The sequence below is a fragment of the Dysidea avara genome, chromosome 3 (genome assembly GCF_963678975.1).
Source record: "Dysidea avara chromosome 3, odDysAvar1.4, whole genome shotgun sequence".
In the NCBI taxonomy this organism is placed as follows: Eukaryota; Metazoa; Porifera; class Demospongiae; order Dictyoceratida; family Dysideidae; genus Dysidea; species Dysidea avara.
Window position 1 is genome coordinate 47,145,095 of NC_089274.1, and position 17,636 is coordinate 47,162,730.

General features: G+C 37.9%; 1 protein-coding gene across 2 annotated transcripts in view; it reads right to left on the reverse strand.

The window, feature by feature from the left end:
- Positions 1-2,901: 2,901 nt before the first annotated feature.
- LOC136251321 (uncharacterized) overlaps positions 2,902-17,636 on the reverse strand; it is a 46,727-nt gene continuing 31,992 nt past the window's right edge. The window contains exons 11-14 of one of the 2 annotated variants that reach the window (XM_066043757.1): positions 5,856-5,945; positions 5,681-5,794; positions 5,411-5,496; positions 2,902-3,229 (exon numbers count right to left, since the gene is read on the reverse strand). In XM_066043757.1, the coding sequence (XP_065899829.1) occupies positions 3,040-3,229; positions 5,411-5,496; positions 5,681-5,794; positions 5,856-5,945 (480 nt within the window). In that variant the 3' untranslated portion in view covers positions 2,902-3,039. Of the gene's footprint in view, positions 3,230-5,072; positions 5,358-5,410; positions 5,497-5,680; positions 5,795-5,855; positions 5,946-17,636 lie in introns of those variants that run through there. The other variant, XM_066043756.1, reaches the window with a different exon arrangement.

A 17,636-nucleotide genomic window follows, 5' to 3' on the forward strand; every position in this document is an offset into this window, starting at 1 on the left:
GGTCCCAATATAGTTTTCCAAATATCATTTGCTGGCACGATCATAAAGAGCTGCATATAAAAACATGCTTAAGCTTGTACCTTCCATTTTAAGATGCAAAACTAACACAAACATGAATGTGTGCTGACTTGATAGCACTGTTGACACATATATGCTGACAATGTTACAAGTCAGATACTGAGCCTGTACAGTATGCAAGAATAATTGGAAAATAATCGAAGAATATGGAATAATGGAATGTTCAGACCTGACAGTAAGGCCACTACAATGAGATAACTTTTACCCATGTGCACTCATTATTGCACAAGATTGCAGCATGGCTTTTTTGAGTGTTGTGGTATATAGTGAGTTTATCATGTAGAAAAGCGCAATTTCCATGGAAAACGGCAATCCCATTGAGATACAGACACCTTTTATGAGTTTTTTTACTTCTGTGTTGATTAGAGTACTTTCTGGAGCTTCAACAACCACCAAGGCATCAACAGTGAGTGCTATACAGTGTACATTAGATTATACACTAGCATTGGTACCGTGACCTGCATGCCCTATGTGCAGGATCATCATATCTAAGTGTCATAGTAGCTTTAGTGTTGATACTTCTGCCACAAGCTTGCACAGCCCCTCCCCCTAATAAGACTGACTAGCCTACACGTGTTAATACCGCTGCTGCTTGCTACTGCTGCTGCTTGCTGCTACTGTACTGGGATATCGCACATGACTCCAAGACTGGTGGAACTCTTGTAAAGGACTTGAATGCTTTGTTACTGGAGTTGAAGCAGTTGAAGTTTACGTGAACTCTGAGTTTTACCCTCAGTGTACACCAGTGCTTGGTGTGCACCCTGCCAATAACCTAAAATAAAGAATTAGTATACTGGTTTTGTACAAATATATACATCCTGCAATTTATAGCTATGGCTTGTGCAATAATGAGATAATGAGATAACCCGCTCGCCTGCATGTGTTACTCTATGAGAAGTTGATGAGAAACAAGTAATCTCATTGTAGTGGCCTAATCAGAAGTGGGAAACAGAGAATTTATTTGGAGTGGCTGTGACTGTATTGAGTCTCTAGCTATATAAATTTTTTTGACTCCATGATTCCAGGAGCCAGAAGTGTTGGTTACACTCAAGGGGTAGCTTACAAGCTGGGACTCTCGTACACTATCAGAGAAATCCAATTATAAATCCATTAAATATTGAAATCTAAAATATGATTATTTTCGTTTCCATCCGTTCACACATTAATTTCATGAACCTGCTTTCAGACAATGACTAGGTAGCTACAATGACTATTTGGAGTAACTAGGTGCTGAATGTTTCATGAATCAATTATTACAAAGCACAATTGTGCTCCTGTCAAGGCTTCTTTGGTCCCCTCTTGTCTACTGTTCCTGTTTCCTACACAAGTAGTATAGTGAGAATGTGAGTGAACCATCTTTAGAAAGTAGATAAATTTTTAAAATTGTATTTATATATATTATACTTATTGAATATTTAAATGTTGGGACTCTCGTACACAGTTTTGGATTTTTAAAGCTTGTGAGCTACCCCTTGGTTACACTTTAATAGAGATTACACTGTGACAGCGCTTGTTCAGTTATACTGAATGATGATAGGTTGCTAAGTAGTAGATGCTCACACGTTTTGGTTACTGTACTGAGCTACAGCATAATTTTTCCTATAACTTAAGACAATTCAAGTAGCTAGCTAGTTTTGTAATACTTTACAATATTCAGTGGTATAAATGGAGTCTATAAATTTAGATGTTATCAAGCTAATAAGTTTCACAGTGGATCTAATAATTAGTTTTATTGATATAATGTAGAGAAGCAGTAGTGGGGCCAGCATAGTTCCGGGGGGGTGGTGCACTGGTGTATAATATCACTTGTTAGCCTGGGTTCTGTGACCAACCAAGAGTTTTATATACCTCTAGATCTATTTCTCAATATTATGTCCCAGTAGTTTGCAACACATGCATACATTTATATTGAATTAGCTATACAGAATAATATGGTTAGCTATTAGTTGTATTCTATTCATCAGTATAGTGTGTTGTTATTCTGGTAGTACTTTGAACTATCTGTGCATGAATAACCATAGTCAGCCTGAGCTAGTTTATGTTGAGGCTTCCTTTCACTGATCAATGCACCTTTTCTTGCTGGCAGTCTTTTCCCCACATCATAGAAATTTCTCTTTGGACGTTGTCAAAGCTGTTGGATCAATAGCACTATTTTCTTTACATTTCCATGCAGTGTACTGGATGCCAATCTATATTTTTTACTACTACTGCTGCACGAGCAGTCAATCCATCTGTTTTACAAACCTCGACAACTGCCTTCTCAATGTCACTCATTCTATAGCTCTTGACATGCTAAATAGCTTTGCCTAGCAGAAATTTTGTGATTGTGTGCATGCCTTCAGCTATAAAGTAGCTTAATGTTACTGTGTGGAGATATATTAATATTAGTAGCAGCTTTACAAGCATATGGCTTAGTATGGTGGATGCCATATTCATGATTATTGAGTTTAGTTTCATTCTGGGAATTCTCAGTGTCCAAGTGAAAAATTTTATGTACATTCAATAACTTCACAAGCTTGTACAACAGTCAGAAGTGTTTGGAGCCTATTCAAAGAGAGCAATGCCAACATTTCTCTCTGTTTGGCATTGTTCTCCTTCAAATTTCAGAGCAACTGGTTTCCTTTCTGTGATGTAAGAGCAGGTTGACGGAAAGGTGTCTAGAAACTGCAGCTGTCTGGTAACTCCCCTGCTTAAAACAGTTGAGAAGACAGTTCTGTGCATAATTTGTAGTTTTAAGTGGTATGCTCAAGTTTCACCTCCCTAAGCAGTGCATACAGCAATGTAAATTAATTAATAATATTACAAATTGAGTGTCTGAATTTTAGAAGTGACACAACAACAACTTGTTTTTGCAGTAGAGAATTACATGTATTACACAGCAAATCACCTAAACATGTACTCTATTATTAATACTTAAATTATAACAAACTGTGCAAAGTGCATGACCATTTAAGTAACAGTTTAAGCAACAACAAAAAGCCTCTGCAGGTCTTCATAAAGTTGTTCTCCAAAAGACAGTGGTTTACCCAGTATAGTAGCTTCACTAGCTACCATCTTATCTTCATCTGACCAATGTAACAACAACCTGTCTGATTTTAGTAACATCCTTACTAACGCTTCAGAAAATGGTCTAGCTTTGGGATCAGGATGCCTGTCAAACAACAATTCATATACTATCCATCATTGATTAGTAAGGTAACTAACCAACATTGTATTATGATATGATAGATCTTTCTAGGACAACCTGGAGGTGGTGGCACCATGCATTAAGAAAAAAATTATATGAGAGTTAATCGCAGCATGTTCGCACAGTAAAGAGAGGGAGTGGGATCTTGAGTAGACTGAAACATGTAAAGTACCTAGAAGCCTATAATGTTCCTGTTGTTGCAACTGCATGCTCAGTTGTTTTATATATCCTGCAAGAGATCAGTGTGATATTCCAAGGATTAATTGAGAAATAAGTACTGATAGAATGACTTTTCAGCTAGTTTCTAGTCCCATACAATGCTAAACCTATCTGATGTCAGCGGAGGTTACATGATTATCTAGTTATGTATGCTAGCTACATGGTATCACACCAGAATATTTATTGTAGGTATTTAGCATTTAATGTAGGTGTTTTACAAGGAATACTGTATGCCAGTTGAGAAAGTGTTTCCTCTATAAAGTTTTTAATTGTACTAATTGGCACTTATTAGTTATTCGGGTATGTTTTAAGCAAGTGCACGACTTTGTTTTGTTGCAGGAATCCAATACCATATCAACGTATACATCCATGTGAATTATCAAGGACACTACAGAAGTCAGACAGGACATTGCTGTTTAGTACTACAGCACCAAACAATGCAGAAGAATTGTCCACAAAATTGGGAGAATCTCTTGACACAAGTAGTCATATCTTCAATGACCTCCAGAACACTTATTTACCAAAATAATCTTTAATTAGTTTATATAGTCACATGGTGACTACCGGTAGGTACACAAATGCAGTCTATAAAATTGTGTGTTCTTAGAAAAGACCAAGGAAATGTGATGGTGAAATATTATCATGCATACATGGTAACATTATTGTTAGAATACCATAATGATGATTAGATGATCAACAGAGCTTGTGACAGCATTCACCTGGACTACACAGTTATTTGTACCTGTTGCCACACACACGCAACATGATTATGAATTTTCTCCATGTAAAACAGAAATGTTCCTCTTAGTGTGAGCATTCCACATGACACTTGCATAGTATGTATTGTGCATGTATATAACATGCCAGACTCTGATTTTTTCAGGTTTAAATCTTATATGCCATGCATGCATGGCATATGTCCAATCATCTGCATGCATTGTGAATTTTTTCCAGGAAAGTAAAGTGATAAAAAGCATTCCTAACTAAACTTTTTGCTGGAGGCTATTTGCACAACTTTGCATGGACCACACACATATGTAGTACATCTAATAGTGTCTGTGTGATTACTTTACAAGCTAGCTTTACCCTCACAGCCTCCAATCACTTAACAGCTATATAAGGCCACTCCAAATAAATTCTGTTTCCTGTCCTCCATTCAGACTTATTTCCATACATGCGGGTGGTTTATTCCCATTATAAGATTGGCTGCCTTTCAAGCCATTATTTTCCTGAGCACAGCTATAGAAAACTACATAAAAGCATGCTTAAGCTTGTATCTTCACCTTTTAAGTAGCAGGTATAAACTTTGTGCTGATTCAATAGCACACTGACATGTGAACAGACACATTACAAAATTGTCTTTAATGAGAGCTATATACTGTATAGTATGCAAGGAAAAATGGAAAATAATGGAAGAATATGAAGTAATGGAATATTTTAGTGTTGGCAGTAAACAGACGTGGGCGGTGGACAAGAAACTAAGAATTTATTTAGAGTGGCCTAATTTGTACTTTTTGATCACTTAACATGTAGACTCAACCTTTCAGTATAGAAGTTGACATTAGCAACTGACTTTAAGTCATTAAAATTTAAGTTGAAGTGGTCTGGTAGTACTATAATAATGTTATGCAGAGAAGGTTCTATAATTACTCAGTTCAATTGCAGAACCATATAACAGTTATACTAAACAACAACATGAAATTTCTGTAGGTCATCATAAAGCTGTTCTCCAAAAAACAGTGGTTTACCCAGTATAGTAGCTTCACTAGCTACCATCTTATCTTCATCTGACCAATGTAACAACAACCTGTCTGATTTTAGTAACATCCTTACTAAAGCTTCAGAAGATGGTCGAGCTTTGGAATCAGGATGCCTGTCAAACAACAATTCATATCATATCCATCATTGATCAGTAAATTAACTAACCAACATTGTATCATGATATGATAGATCTCCCTAGGACAACCTGGAGGTGGTGGAAGTCTACAACCATCCATTATCTTCTCTAGGTACTGAAAGAATAAATTATTTTTATAATAAAAAATTGGAGAAAAGAATTAAAAGTTTAGTGATCTTTTGCTCACTGGTTTGTAATGTAAATGTAATGAATGTATGAGAAGTTTTGCTTAACTACTCAATCAAATACACATGGATATGTAATTAATACTTTTATCATTTGTTTTCATACATTCCAACCTGAGTAACATTTATTTCCTCAAATGGTTTATGTCCAATACTCCATATCTCATACAGTACACACCCATAACTCCAAACATCACTTTGGACCGAGTACTTATGAAAGTACAATGCCTATATATATATATAAATTTGTATAAATTTGGTTATGATCAGCAGATTGGTGGCATTATACCTCAGGAGCTGTCCACTTCACTGGTACCTTCCCTCCTGATGTATAGTAGATGTCACCAGTCACATTTCGTGCCATCCCAAAATCAGCAATCTGACATGATAAGGAATGCATTAATAAAAACATTAATCATAAACATTTATGACTTTCTGAAAATCTATTTGAATAGTTGTTAAGCATGGGGTGCCGTTTGAGCATATGCTTAGAGATGACCACTAGAGATTTCTGTTGGGAGAGCGTTATTTGTACCCACCATAGTTTTTATACCTGAAATGCTTCATTTTAGTCAAGTTATCACTATTACAAGTGGTAGTATCAGTTGATGTGCCTGGTGAGGCATTGAGCGTAGTGTGACACTTCAGACAGATTTATGGCTTCCATTCTACATAACATATAATTCTTGTACGTGCTTAACAAGCATGCAGATACCCAGCACTATGTGCACTTAACAGGCAATACAGGAGCGTATTTATGGGAGGGGGGGTTCTGGAAACCCCCTTTGAAATTTGAACTTGTGAGGGGGTTCTGGAAACCCCCTTTGAAATTTGAACTTGTGAGCTTGCAGCAAGGACACCTGAAAGTGAAACCATGTCTGCACAGATTTACAGAAAGATGGAAATAGAGCACAGCTACAGTGCATGTAATAGGAAACTTGCTAAAAGACCTTAAGGAGAACAAGAGTATGAATTTACTGCGAATAAAGATAGAGATACCCTAATAGAGCAGTCAGATGCATTCTAATATAGTGGTCAAAAGTACTCTAATAACACATTCATAATGGATTGCAGGTATAGTTTCATTAAAGAATAATGTTAATGCAAGATAGGCTTGAGCCTATTATGCTCCAAAATTTACCTATTATGCTTTTTGGCATTTCCCCAAATTTGTACCTATTATGCTTATTTTTATGCTTTTTAGTTGAGCATTATGCTTTTTGTTTTTATGTAGAGAACAGCTACTGAACGTGAATCTTACAGTGACAGATGGATTGGTGATCTCAATGAGAATAAATATAATGAACCACAACATAGTTCATTTACAATAATATTAATCATGTTTCTTTACAATGTCAGAATTTCCTTGTAGTTAGTATAATCTAATCCAAAACAGCTAAGCTGTAAAAAAAGTGTGCGGCCCTCAGAAAGGCTATGGTGAAAAAAGATGTGAAATCCAAGGTGGCGGCCAAGAAATGGCTGTGATGGTAGGTTAATGGTAAAAATTTTAATAATGACGATTCAGGTAAATTTTGTGAAGTGGCACAAAAATTCACCTGAATTGTCATTATTAAAATTTTTACCATTAACCTACCATCACAGCCATTTCTTGGCCGCCACCTTGGATTTCACATCTTTTTTCACCATAGCCTTTCTGAGGGCCGCACACTTTTTTTACAGCTTAGCTGTTTTGGATTAGATTTCATTTCTTTTTGTATTTGTATACCCCAAAGCCGGCCTATGGCCAGCTTTGGGACTTTTTTAACCTATGTTTTTTTTCTTTACTACAGGAAGAAGAAAAGATGAAGTAGATGTACTTTAAATATTTTATCAGTAAATGTACAAATTATATATATAATACATATGTGACCGGATTTGCGAAAGGGGTCTTCCGCACACATCCAATTTGCCAACTTTGACAATTAATAACTTCAGATTGGAAAGAGCTATTGCCTTGAAATTCGGGCAGTGGTGAGCACCACTATAGCTGAATACATGGTGAAATTGTCAAGTAAATATGTTATTTGAACATTGCGTTATGGTCTCTAACGTTTACAGAATTGGATGTGTATGGAAGACCCCTTTTCGCAAATCCGGTCACATAATTGATTACAGAAATCTCCATGGTGGTTTCTTTGTAACTGAACACTCTACAAGGTGACTTCTTCTAATTGCTCTCTCTACAGGGTGAATTGTTTGTAGCTGAACGATCTACAAAGTAACTTCTTCTAGCTGATCTCTCTACAGGGTGATTTGTTCGTAGCTGAATTCTGTACAGGTGATTTGTTTGCAGCTGAGCTCTTTACAAAATGGTTTCTTTGTAGCTGAACTCTCTCCAAGGTAACTTCTTCTAACTGATCTTCCTACAGGGTGATTTGTTTGTAGCTGAACTATCTACAAGGTAATTTCTTCTAGCTGATCTCTCTACAGGGTGATTTGTTTGTAGCTGAATTCTGTACAGGTGGTTTATTTGCAGCTGAGCTCTTTAAAGAATGGTTTCTTTGTAGCTGAACTCTCTACAGGATGATTTGTTTGTAGCTGAAATCCCTACAAGGTAACTTCTTCTAGCTGATCTTTCTACAGGGCGATTTGTTTGTAGCTGAGTTCTCTACATGGTGGTTTCTGTATAGCTGAACTCTCTACAAGGTGACTTCTTCTAGCTGATCTCTGTACAGGGTGATTTGTTTGTAGCTGACCTCTCTACAGGTGATTTGTTTGTAGCTGAACTCTCTACAAGGTGATACTTCTAGGTGATCTCTCTACAGGATTCCTTGTTTCTAACTGAACTCTCAACAGGGTGATCTGTTCATAGCTGAACTTTCTACTGGGTGATTTGTTTGCAGCTGAACTGTCTAAATGGTGGTTTCTTTGTAGCTGAATGAACTCTCTACAAGGTAATTTCTTCTAGCTGAACTCTCTACAGGGTGACTTGTTTCTAGCTGATCTCTCTACAGGGTGATCTGTTCATAGCTGAACTTTCTACAGGGTGATTTATTTGCAGCTGAACTCTCTACAAGGTGAATTCTTCTAGCTGAACTCTCTACTGAGTGATTTTTTTTTTCAGCTGAACTCTCTACATGGTGGTTTCTTTGTAACTGAACTCTCTACAGGGTGATTTGTTTGTAGCTGAACTCTCTAAAGGGTGATCTGTTCGTAGCTGAACTCCCTATAAGGTAACTTCTTCTAGCTAATCTTTCTACAGGGCGATTTGTTTGTAGTTGAGTTCTCTACAGGGTGATTTGTTTGCAGCTGAACTCTCTACATGGTAGTTTCTTTGTAGCCGAACTCTCTACAATGTGACTTCTTCTAGCTGAACTCTCTACAAGGTGACTTGTTTCTAGCTGAACTCTCTACAGATGATTTGTTTGCAGCTGAACTCTCTACATGGTGGTTTCTTTGTAACTGAACTCTCTGCAAGGTGACTTCTTCTAGCTGATCTCTCTACAGGGAGATTTGTTTGTAGCTTAACTCTCTACAGGTGATTTGTTTGCAGCTGAACTCTCTACATGATGGTTTCTTTGTAGCTGAACTCTCTACAAGGTAATTTCTTCTAGCTGATCTCTCTACAGGACGATTTGTTTGTAGCTGAACTCTATACATGATGGTTTCTTTGTAGCTGAACTCTCTACAAGGTGATTTCTTCTATAGCTGATCTTTCTACAGGGTGATTTGTTTGTAGCTGAACTCTCTACATGATGGTTTCTTTGTAGCTGAACTCTCTACAAGGTAACTTCTTCCAGCTGATCTCTTTACAGGACAATTTGTTTGTAGCTGAACTCTCACATGATTGTTTCTTTGAAGCTGAACTCTCTACAAGGTGATTTCTTCTAGCTGGTCTTTCTACAGGGTGATTTGTTTGTAGCAGAACTCTCTACAAGGAAACTTCTTCTAGCTGATCTCTCCACAGGGAGATTTGTTTGTAGCTGAACTCTCTACACGTGCGGCTGAATTCTCTACATGATGGTTTCTTTGTAGCTGAACTCTCTACAAGGTAACTTCTTCTAGCTGATCTCTTTACAGGGTGAATTGTTTGTAGCTGAACGATCTACAAGGTAACTTCTTCTAACTGATCTCTCTACAGGATGATTTGTTTGTAGCTGAACTATCTACAAGGTAACTTCTTCTAGCTGATCTCTCTACAGGGTGATTTGTTTGTACCTGAATTCTGTATAGGTGATTTGTTTGCAGCTTAGCTCTTTACAGAATGGTTTCTTTGTAGCTGAACTCTCTACAAGGTAACTTCTTCTAGCTGATGTATCTACAGGGTCACTAGTTTGTAGCTGAATTCTCTACATGGTGGTTTGTTTGTAACTGAACTATCTACAAGGTGACATCTTCTAGCTGATCTTTCAACAGGGTGATTTGTTTGTAACTAAACTCTCTACAAGAAAACTTCTTCTAACTGATGTCTGAACAGGGTGAATTGTTTGTAGCTGAACTCTCTACAGGGTGATTTGTTTGTAGCTGATCTCTATACAGGTTACTTATTTCTAACTGATCTCTTGAATTCTGTTCAGGGTGACTGCTCTATTAGGATGACTGCTCTATTAGAGTATCTCGATCTTGCACTTGCTACACCAAGTTGGATTTCGTGTTATAACTCCGTGGCTTTAAGTCTGATTCTTCTACACCATTGAAGAGCCTTTCTAAGATGATAACTCCATCTGTACAGCGATTTTCAAAGCATTACCCCAAGCGGTTTACCTGGTAGGCGTGGCAAGCAGTCGTTTTTTATTAGCTAACCTCGATTGCGTAATTGTTACACACTGTTGGTTTTTTCGTTGTATCTTCCTGGTTTTTAGCTCGATTTCTTTCAAACCACAAAAGGTTTGAGGTTCAATAGTTAACCTATTCACCCACCGATTTTCAGCTTCTTCCCATACGCGGTTTATCCTGTAGGCGTGACAACATATTGGTGTTATTTTTCGTGAATAATCGCTCATACCTCTTTGCCTGTTTATCGTATTCCAGCCAAAGTTGGTACAGAGATGTGCCTTTATACCCCCCTTCTGTGTGCCAAATTTCAAGGCGATCGGATAAGGCGTTCGCGTTTTATAGCAGTTTTTGTAAGTGTGCGAAAAGAGGAAGAAAAATAAGAAGAAAAAAAAACGAAGAAACTAAGCCAATTTTTGAAGTCGCATATCTCGGGAATGCTTGAAGCGATTTCGCTCAAATTTGGAATGTGGAGTGCTGAAGGTGGAGGGAGTGTCCACAGCAAATTCGTGTTGTTTCATCAAGGCAGCACAGAGCTACGGAGGTGCGAAAATTGCGTTTTCTTTCTTCCTGTCAATATACTCACGGGGTTGCGCGCCGGCTTCTTGGGCCGCACGACACACTACCGTGTGTCTTGATACCAAGTGATATTTGTTATTATTGTGATCGTTTGTTATATTGTAGCATGATGGAAGTTTCAACATAGTCTTGTAGTGAAAGATCCTGTTGATCTGTAAAAGAGGAATTTAGTAGTGAGAAAACTCTTTCAGCTGCATCTGAAGAAGGCTGCACTAGTAGTACTAGCTGAGCAGCAGATGACCACACAGGTAGTTCAGTCGCATAGGTTTTCCACCACTGTAGGCAATCAGTAGATTCAGGAATATCACTACTTTTTGTAAGATAAAGAGGAAGTACTTGTTTAAGGCCAGGTATTCTTTCTTTCAGGAATGGGAACACTGTACGTGTATCAATCATTGCCAGAGTGGGCTTCAACACATTAACAACTTTAGGAGAAAATAATCTTGCAGCCTTAAAAGCAACCAGAGGAACTTTTAAGCTTGATGATAATTGTCATTTGTAATAGCTGTGAGCAGGCTGAACACATGTTTTATATAGCATGATTGAGTAACCTTTGCTTAACAGTTTGTGAGCCATGAGACAATGTTTTGGCAACTGCTTCAACATTTGGTGCATAGGCCAGCTCAACACTATGTGACACAGTCTCCACAGCCTCATAGCATTCAAGGGCTAATGGTCCATCACCTTCAAGTTTATATGTAGCTTTAACAAATGGTTTACCATAATCTACAATTGCTGCCAATTCAATCTGTAGGTTAGCTTTCTTAGAGGAATCAGAGAAAAATGACAGAAGCTTTGTTCTAGTCGTAGGAGATACATCACTGCTTTTAAGAAATTCCTCAAGGTCACCAAATTGTACCATTAACTGCTTAAATACCTCCCATCTACTCCACCATCGAGTGGGACTATAACTTGGCATTAACAAAGATGTATGATCCTTCCAAAGCATATGGACTTTGGGACTATGGGCAAATAAACTGACCCACAAAACTCCGAATTCACTGAGGGTTGGCATATGAAAATGTTCCCCTACTAGGTCAAGTGTGTGAGAGAAACATCCAACATCAAGTAAATTTGGATAGATGACTTTAACTATCTTCATAGCAGCGTCATTAACTGATGCACTGTCATGCATAGCTACTACAAGGTGAGATGGATCGATGGCATTTTCATTAGCTCTCTAGCTACTTCTTCCCCTTTCATACTTTTTGTGAGCATTTGTAACTTTACCAGACGTTGTTCCAAAGTCCATTCATTACTGACAAATCTCACTACCACTACCATAGCCTCTCCAAGACGTGTTGTACCATCAAATGTAACAGATACATATTTATCTGTCAGTTCTCTTTTGAGCATTACTCTCTCTTCTGTTAGGATAAAGGGAATATGATTAGATATATGACGTCTGTCAGATAGGCTAAAAACACTTTCTTCCAAAAGATTTCAAAATTTGTCCAACTTATTTAGTGGCACAGCTGCACCAAGAAATGTTCGTACTACTTTGACACGGTAAGCCTGATGTTCTATGGGAAGTGTTTCACCTCGAGTGTGATTTGACTCATTGTATCTCTGTAAAGCTTGCACTATTGTCTGATCCCTTTTCTCCTTTTGCTGCAGCCTGACTACTCCATTTTTGTGCTTTGCTGACAGAATATGGTTGTTTATACTACTTTTCTTTGTATTTAACACTTCTTTGCATGCTTCACAAAACAATTTCCCATTTGAGATTGTGAAATGCTCACCAGGATACTCTTTCACATGCTGATCTGGTTTTATGTTGACAATTGTCTTTGAATTTCTTCCAGCAGAAGAACGTTTACCTTTTGGTGGGGGGTTTACCACTACTTTTCTTTTCCTAGATAAATCCGATAGTCTGGGTGCTTTCAATACGCTTAAAAGCGATACAGCTGAGGTTGAGGAGTTCCTATCTTCATTAATAACCTCATTGCAGTCCTGGTCCGCGGAAGCTACTACTCCACAATCCTGGTCTTCTCTAACATTATCGTCATCACCACTTCTATACTCCGAGTCAGATGTATCAGACAGTATGCATGCTGATACTGAGCTAGCCTGGCACTCCGCCATGCCTCACCGTATGGCACGTGGCTGCAGGTGTTAGCTTTACTAATATTTTGATCCCACAATCAATAATTTTCTCTCAGTCACGTGCCTAGAAGATTGGTCCTACATTCAGTAAACAGTAGTGAATCGTTTCTACTTGTTGTCAGAATAACTTCTACATCTGAACAGGTTAGCCACCAACTTCGTGATTGCTGTAATTTCTACTTATTGTGGCAAAAATTCCCCCATTATGCTCCAATTATGCTCCATTATGCTAGCATTATGCTTTATGCTTTTCCTTCCCTATTATGCCAAAAATTATGCTGGCATAATCGGCGCAAGCCTAATGCAAGACTATTAAATTTAATTTTTAACTGCAGAATTAAGGATAGCAATAACTATTTGGATCACATATATTTAAAGGAATTAGCTATAAGCAGTTATTATTATATTGAAGATAGCATAATGTACTATAGTTTGTATTATCTATAGAACATGAACTAGTAAATTTTGAAGCATTTGATGTTCAAAATCTGTCAGTGGTGCCCCAGACCCCTGCATCAAACACACCACCAAATCTGGAAACCCCCTTGGAAAAATCCTGGATACGCCCCTGCAATATGAGCTTATTAACCATGTGTAATCCAAAACAGCAGAGCCAAGCTGTGAAAAGGGTGAAAAATAAGCTAACATAAACAGGATGTGATATCAAAGGTGATAGCCAAGCAATGATGTCACTTAATTTGTAATGCTACAGATTAATTGACAAAATATCATTGCAGCCATCTTCTTGACCACCACCTTTGATATCACATCTTTTTCATGCTTATTTTTGAAAGGCCCCACTCTTTTTCATAGCTTGGCACCTTAGGATTAGATATCACTTCTTTTCGTATTTGTATACGCAAGCACCAAATTCAACTACAGGCTGGCTTTGGGGCTTGTTTTGTCTACATATTTAATTTATTTTTCTACAGGTAAACAGAAAAATTTGATATTTTAATTTCTGTATTACTTTGCATATTTTCTATCTCACTGAAGCCCTACATCAAGGGAGTACATAGTAGTTAAACCCCAGTGCATAGATGGAAGACAACATATATTTACACATTCAACTGAAAGAAGTGCAATCAAAACAAATTGAAGCCCTACACTTTATAAAACTACAAGTTCAGCAAAAATTGAAGCCATACACACAGGAGCAGTGGAGCAGGCCAAAGAGTGAAGGGGCAAACATTGACAGTGAAATTTACTCAATGGAGTATGAAGTATGTAACAAATATAAATTCTATCCGTGGAGATCTGGGGGCTTCCCCCAGGAAAAGTATTTAAAACTATTTTACTATGATTTTGCAAATAAATTAAGTGGTTGCTTACAACTTTTATAGGAAATGTAAAAAAAAATGATTATTCTATTAGAGTATCTTGATCTTTTCTTGCACATGATTGTCCGATAAAAGTGGCTGGCCATGCCCCCCTCCCCCCCCCCCTTCCGCCTATGTATACACAACTGACATGCTTATCTAGCCTTATTGACATGTTATTAAGTGTGGGATAGAAGCCAGTTAAACTCCAAATGTACTCGTAGGATATCTAGTTATCAACACATTGGCCTTCTCGGCCTTGGCTTCATCTTGGCCTCAGGTTGATAACTATGATATCCTAACTTGTGGTGGGGTTTAACTATAACATAGTCTTTTCAATGTTTGAGTATTGTATGCATATATATGATTTAAAAGTATCTTGAAACGTGCATGTTACATATATATATGCATGGTTGGTTTTTGCATAATAACTCACTGATATATTAAACAGATTTCCAATGCACTAGTGAAGGCTTGCACCTTTATAGTTTACCAACAGGCACAAGAAAATTCAATTAGTTTACATAAGCATTTTAGGAGGTAGGAGTAACAACAAATCACACTATCACCAACTCCTCCATTGGAATATCTTGATTGCTACGTATTATTTTTTGGTATAGTCTATTTTATTCACTATTTGTTAATATTTTTGTAGTACTCTAATAGAGTGCACATTTTTCTTAGCACTTCTAATACAACGTACCTAGAATGTTCTAGAACAATCTAGAACTTCTATCGAAAATTATAAACTTGGATGTTCTGGTGTAGTAAACTAGAAGTTTCATTTATAAGGTATGTTGGGATGAACAATTGACAGTGGTAGAGGGGTTGGGCATATAGATGTGGAGGTCCCTGGTTTTAATCCTGGACAAATGTACAATTTTTTGGCACTTTTTATGCATGTTTTATGTACTATCATACAGTATGATAGTATCATGCAGTACAATAGTACTGTATAGTAGGGACCACAAAGGAGTAGGCGTGGCCCACGAAATAACATCACTGAAAAAACAGCCTCGATTTACCCTGACGATGACAAGGCAGTATTGGTTAGGTAAAACTAAGCCCAAACAAGGTTTCAGATCGATCCGAAACGTTTTCAACAAGTTACTACGGAATTTAAAAAATGTATATTTAATGGAATTTTCTACAGACTGACTGAGTAAGTAACCGACTGACTGATGCCTTCAGACAAGCGTAACTTGATAATGGCTAAGGCTACGGGCTTGTTTTATTCACTGTTCGACATCGCTTTGGCCCGAGAGGTGCCTTTTGGCATACCGCAGTACATACAATGCATTCTTCATGGGCTTACTAGTATCTTCCTTTGTGTCCCATTCATCTTTGCTGACAGCGAAAAGTATTGATTTGGTGGTAGCACGTGATGGCTTCCCTTTGTAAAGGAAATCGTCCGTATTTTTCATAGTGGCTATTTTGTTAGCAGAGGTGCTTTTTGAATGGTTCTTGATTTGTACTGCTGTGTAACGGGTTGAACACAGCCAACAACGAAGTGTAGTGGATACTTCACTTTTCATCTAGATGAAAATCGATATAACTGGGGAGCGCGGTACCATTTCTTTCGGTATGCTGAGATTGCAGAGGTGCTTTTCGAACAGTTCTTGATTCAAAATGCTGTGTAACAAGTTGAACATAGCTGACAATGAAGTGTAATGGATACTTCACTTTGCAGACAATAATTAACATAGCTGGTGGGCGCGGTGCCATTTCAGATGCGGTATGCGTGGGTTCACCAGTCATAATAATTATTTACAAAAAAAGTCAACAAACAAGTACACAAAAAAATTTTCAACTATAGTAGGGACCATAGCACATTGATAAAAAGTACTGCAACAAGTTGGAGTAGTCCATAATCAAGACACACGATAGTGTGTCGTGCGGCCCAAGAAGCCGGCGCGCCACACCGTGAGTATATTAACAGGAAGAAAGAAAACGCAATTTTCACACCTATGTAGCTCTGTGATCCCTTATCCGATTGGAACCAAATTTGCTAGAGACGTGCCGCCCAGTTAGGGGAGTCTACATACCAAATTTGAAGAAAATCGCTCCAGCCATTTCCGAGATACGAGCGAACAAAATTTCGTTTTAATTTCTTCGTTTTTTTCTTCATCTTCTTCATTTCGCACACTTCGCAAAATTCGCCATAAAACACAAATGCGTGCTCGGATTGGGCTGAAATTTGGCACACTTAAAGGGCTCATTAAGGAGGATCTCCGTACCAACCTTGGTAGGAATCCGATGAACATTCACGGAGTTATGACCGATTATTTGCGTAAAATAAGGTCGAAGGTCTGTCACGCCTACAGGGTAAACCCCTTGGAGGAATCAGTTGAAAATTGATATGTAGATGGAGCAACCATCGTAGGAGTGCCTTTTTGTGGTTTGAAAGGAATCGAGATAAAGACCATGGAGATATGACACAAAACCCAACCTGTGTCAAAATTACGCGATCGATTTTTATGAATAAAAAAATTATTAGTTTTTGTGTCTACCAGACAAACCGCTTAGAGCAACGAGCTGAAAATCTGTATGTAGCTGGAATAATCATCATAGAAAGTTCTTGCAGTAGTACAGAAGAATCGGATTACAAATCACTGAGTTATGATTCGAAAGGCAACTACGTGCAGCAAATGAGAGATCGAGATACTCTAATAGAACAGTCACCCTAATAAAGCATTCAGTTGCATGTATAATTTACTCAGTTATATTACATTGCAAGTTATTCTCAGGGCCGGAGGAAGAAAAATTGAGTTGATCAGGCCATTGACTATAATGTTGAAATTGCTACGCCAATGAGAGAGGAGCTGTTGCACAGTGTCTGTGAAGTGTGAAGCATGAGCATTCTAGGGGGGTCTGGGGGCATGCCCCCACAGGAAATTTTGGAAAATTAGACACTCAGATATGCAATTTTGGTGATATTTCACTGCTAGCTAGCTATATAAATATGCTCAAGCCTATCTGTTGTTCTTCAAACTTTCTATACTATGTATAATTGTAGACCTGACATACAGGGGACACAGCATGAAACTTACTTTATGGCTCATTTAGTTATAGCTAGCAATTAGAAGTTCAAGGGGGGGTCTGGGGGTGCAACCACCAGGAGCTGCAGAATTTTTGCAATTTAAAGGCTTGAAAATGCCTTAAAATTTAAAATTGATGCTAAATTTTAAAGTAAAACTAGCTAGCAACTTGCAACTTTCCCCCCAAATTTCACAGGGAACCCATGCAGCATGGCCCCCTTTAGCTAGGATATAATTACTAGCTATACAGTGAATTCACACAGCTACAATAAAAAGCTACACAGCTACAAAAATACAGTATACTACTATACTGGT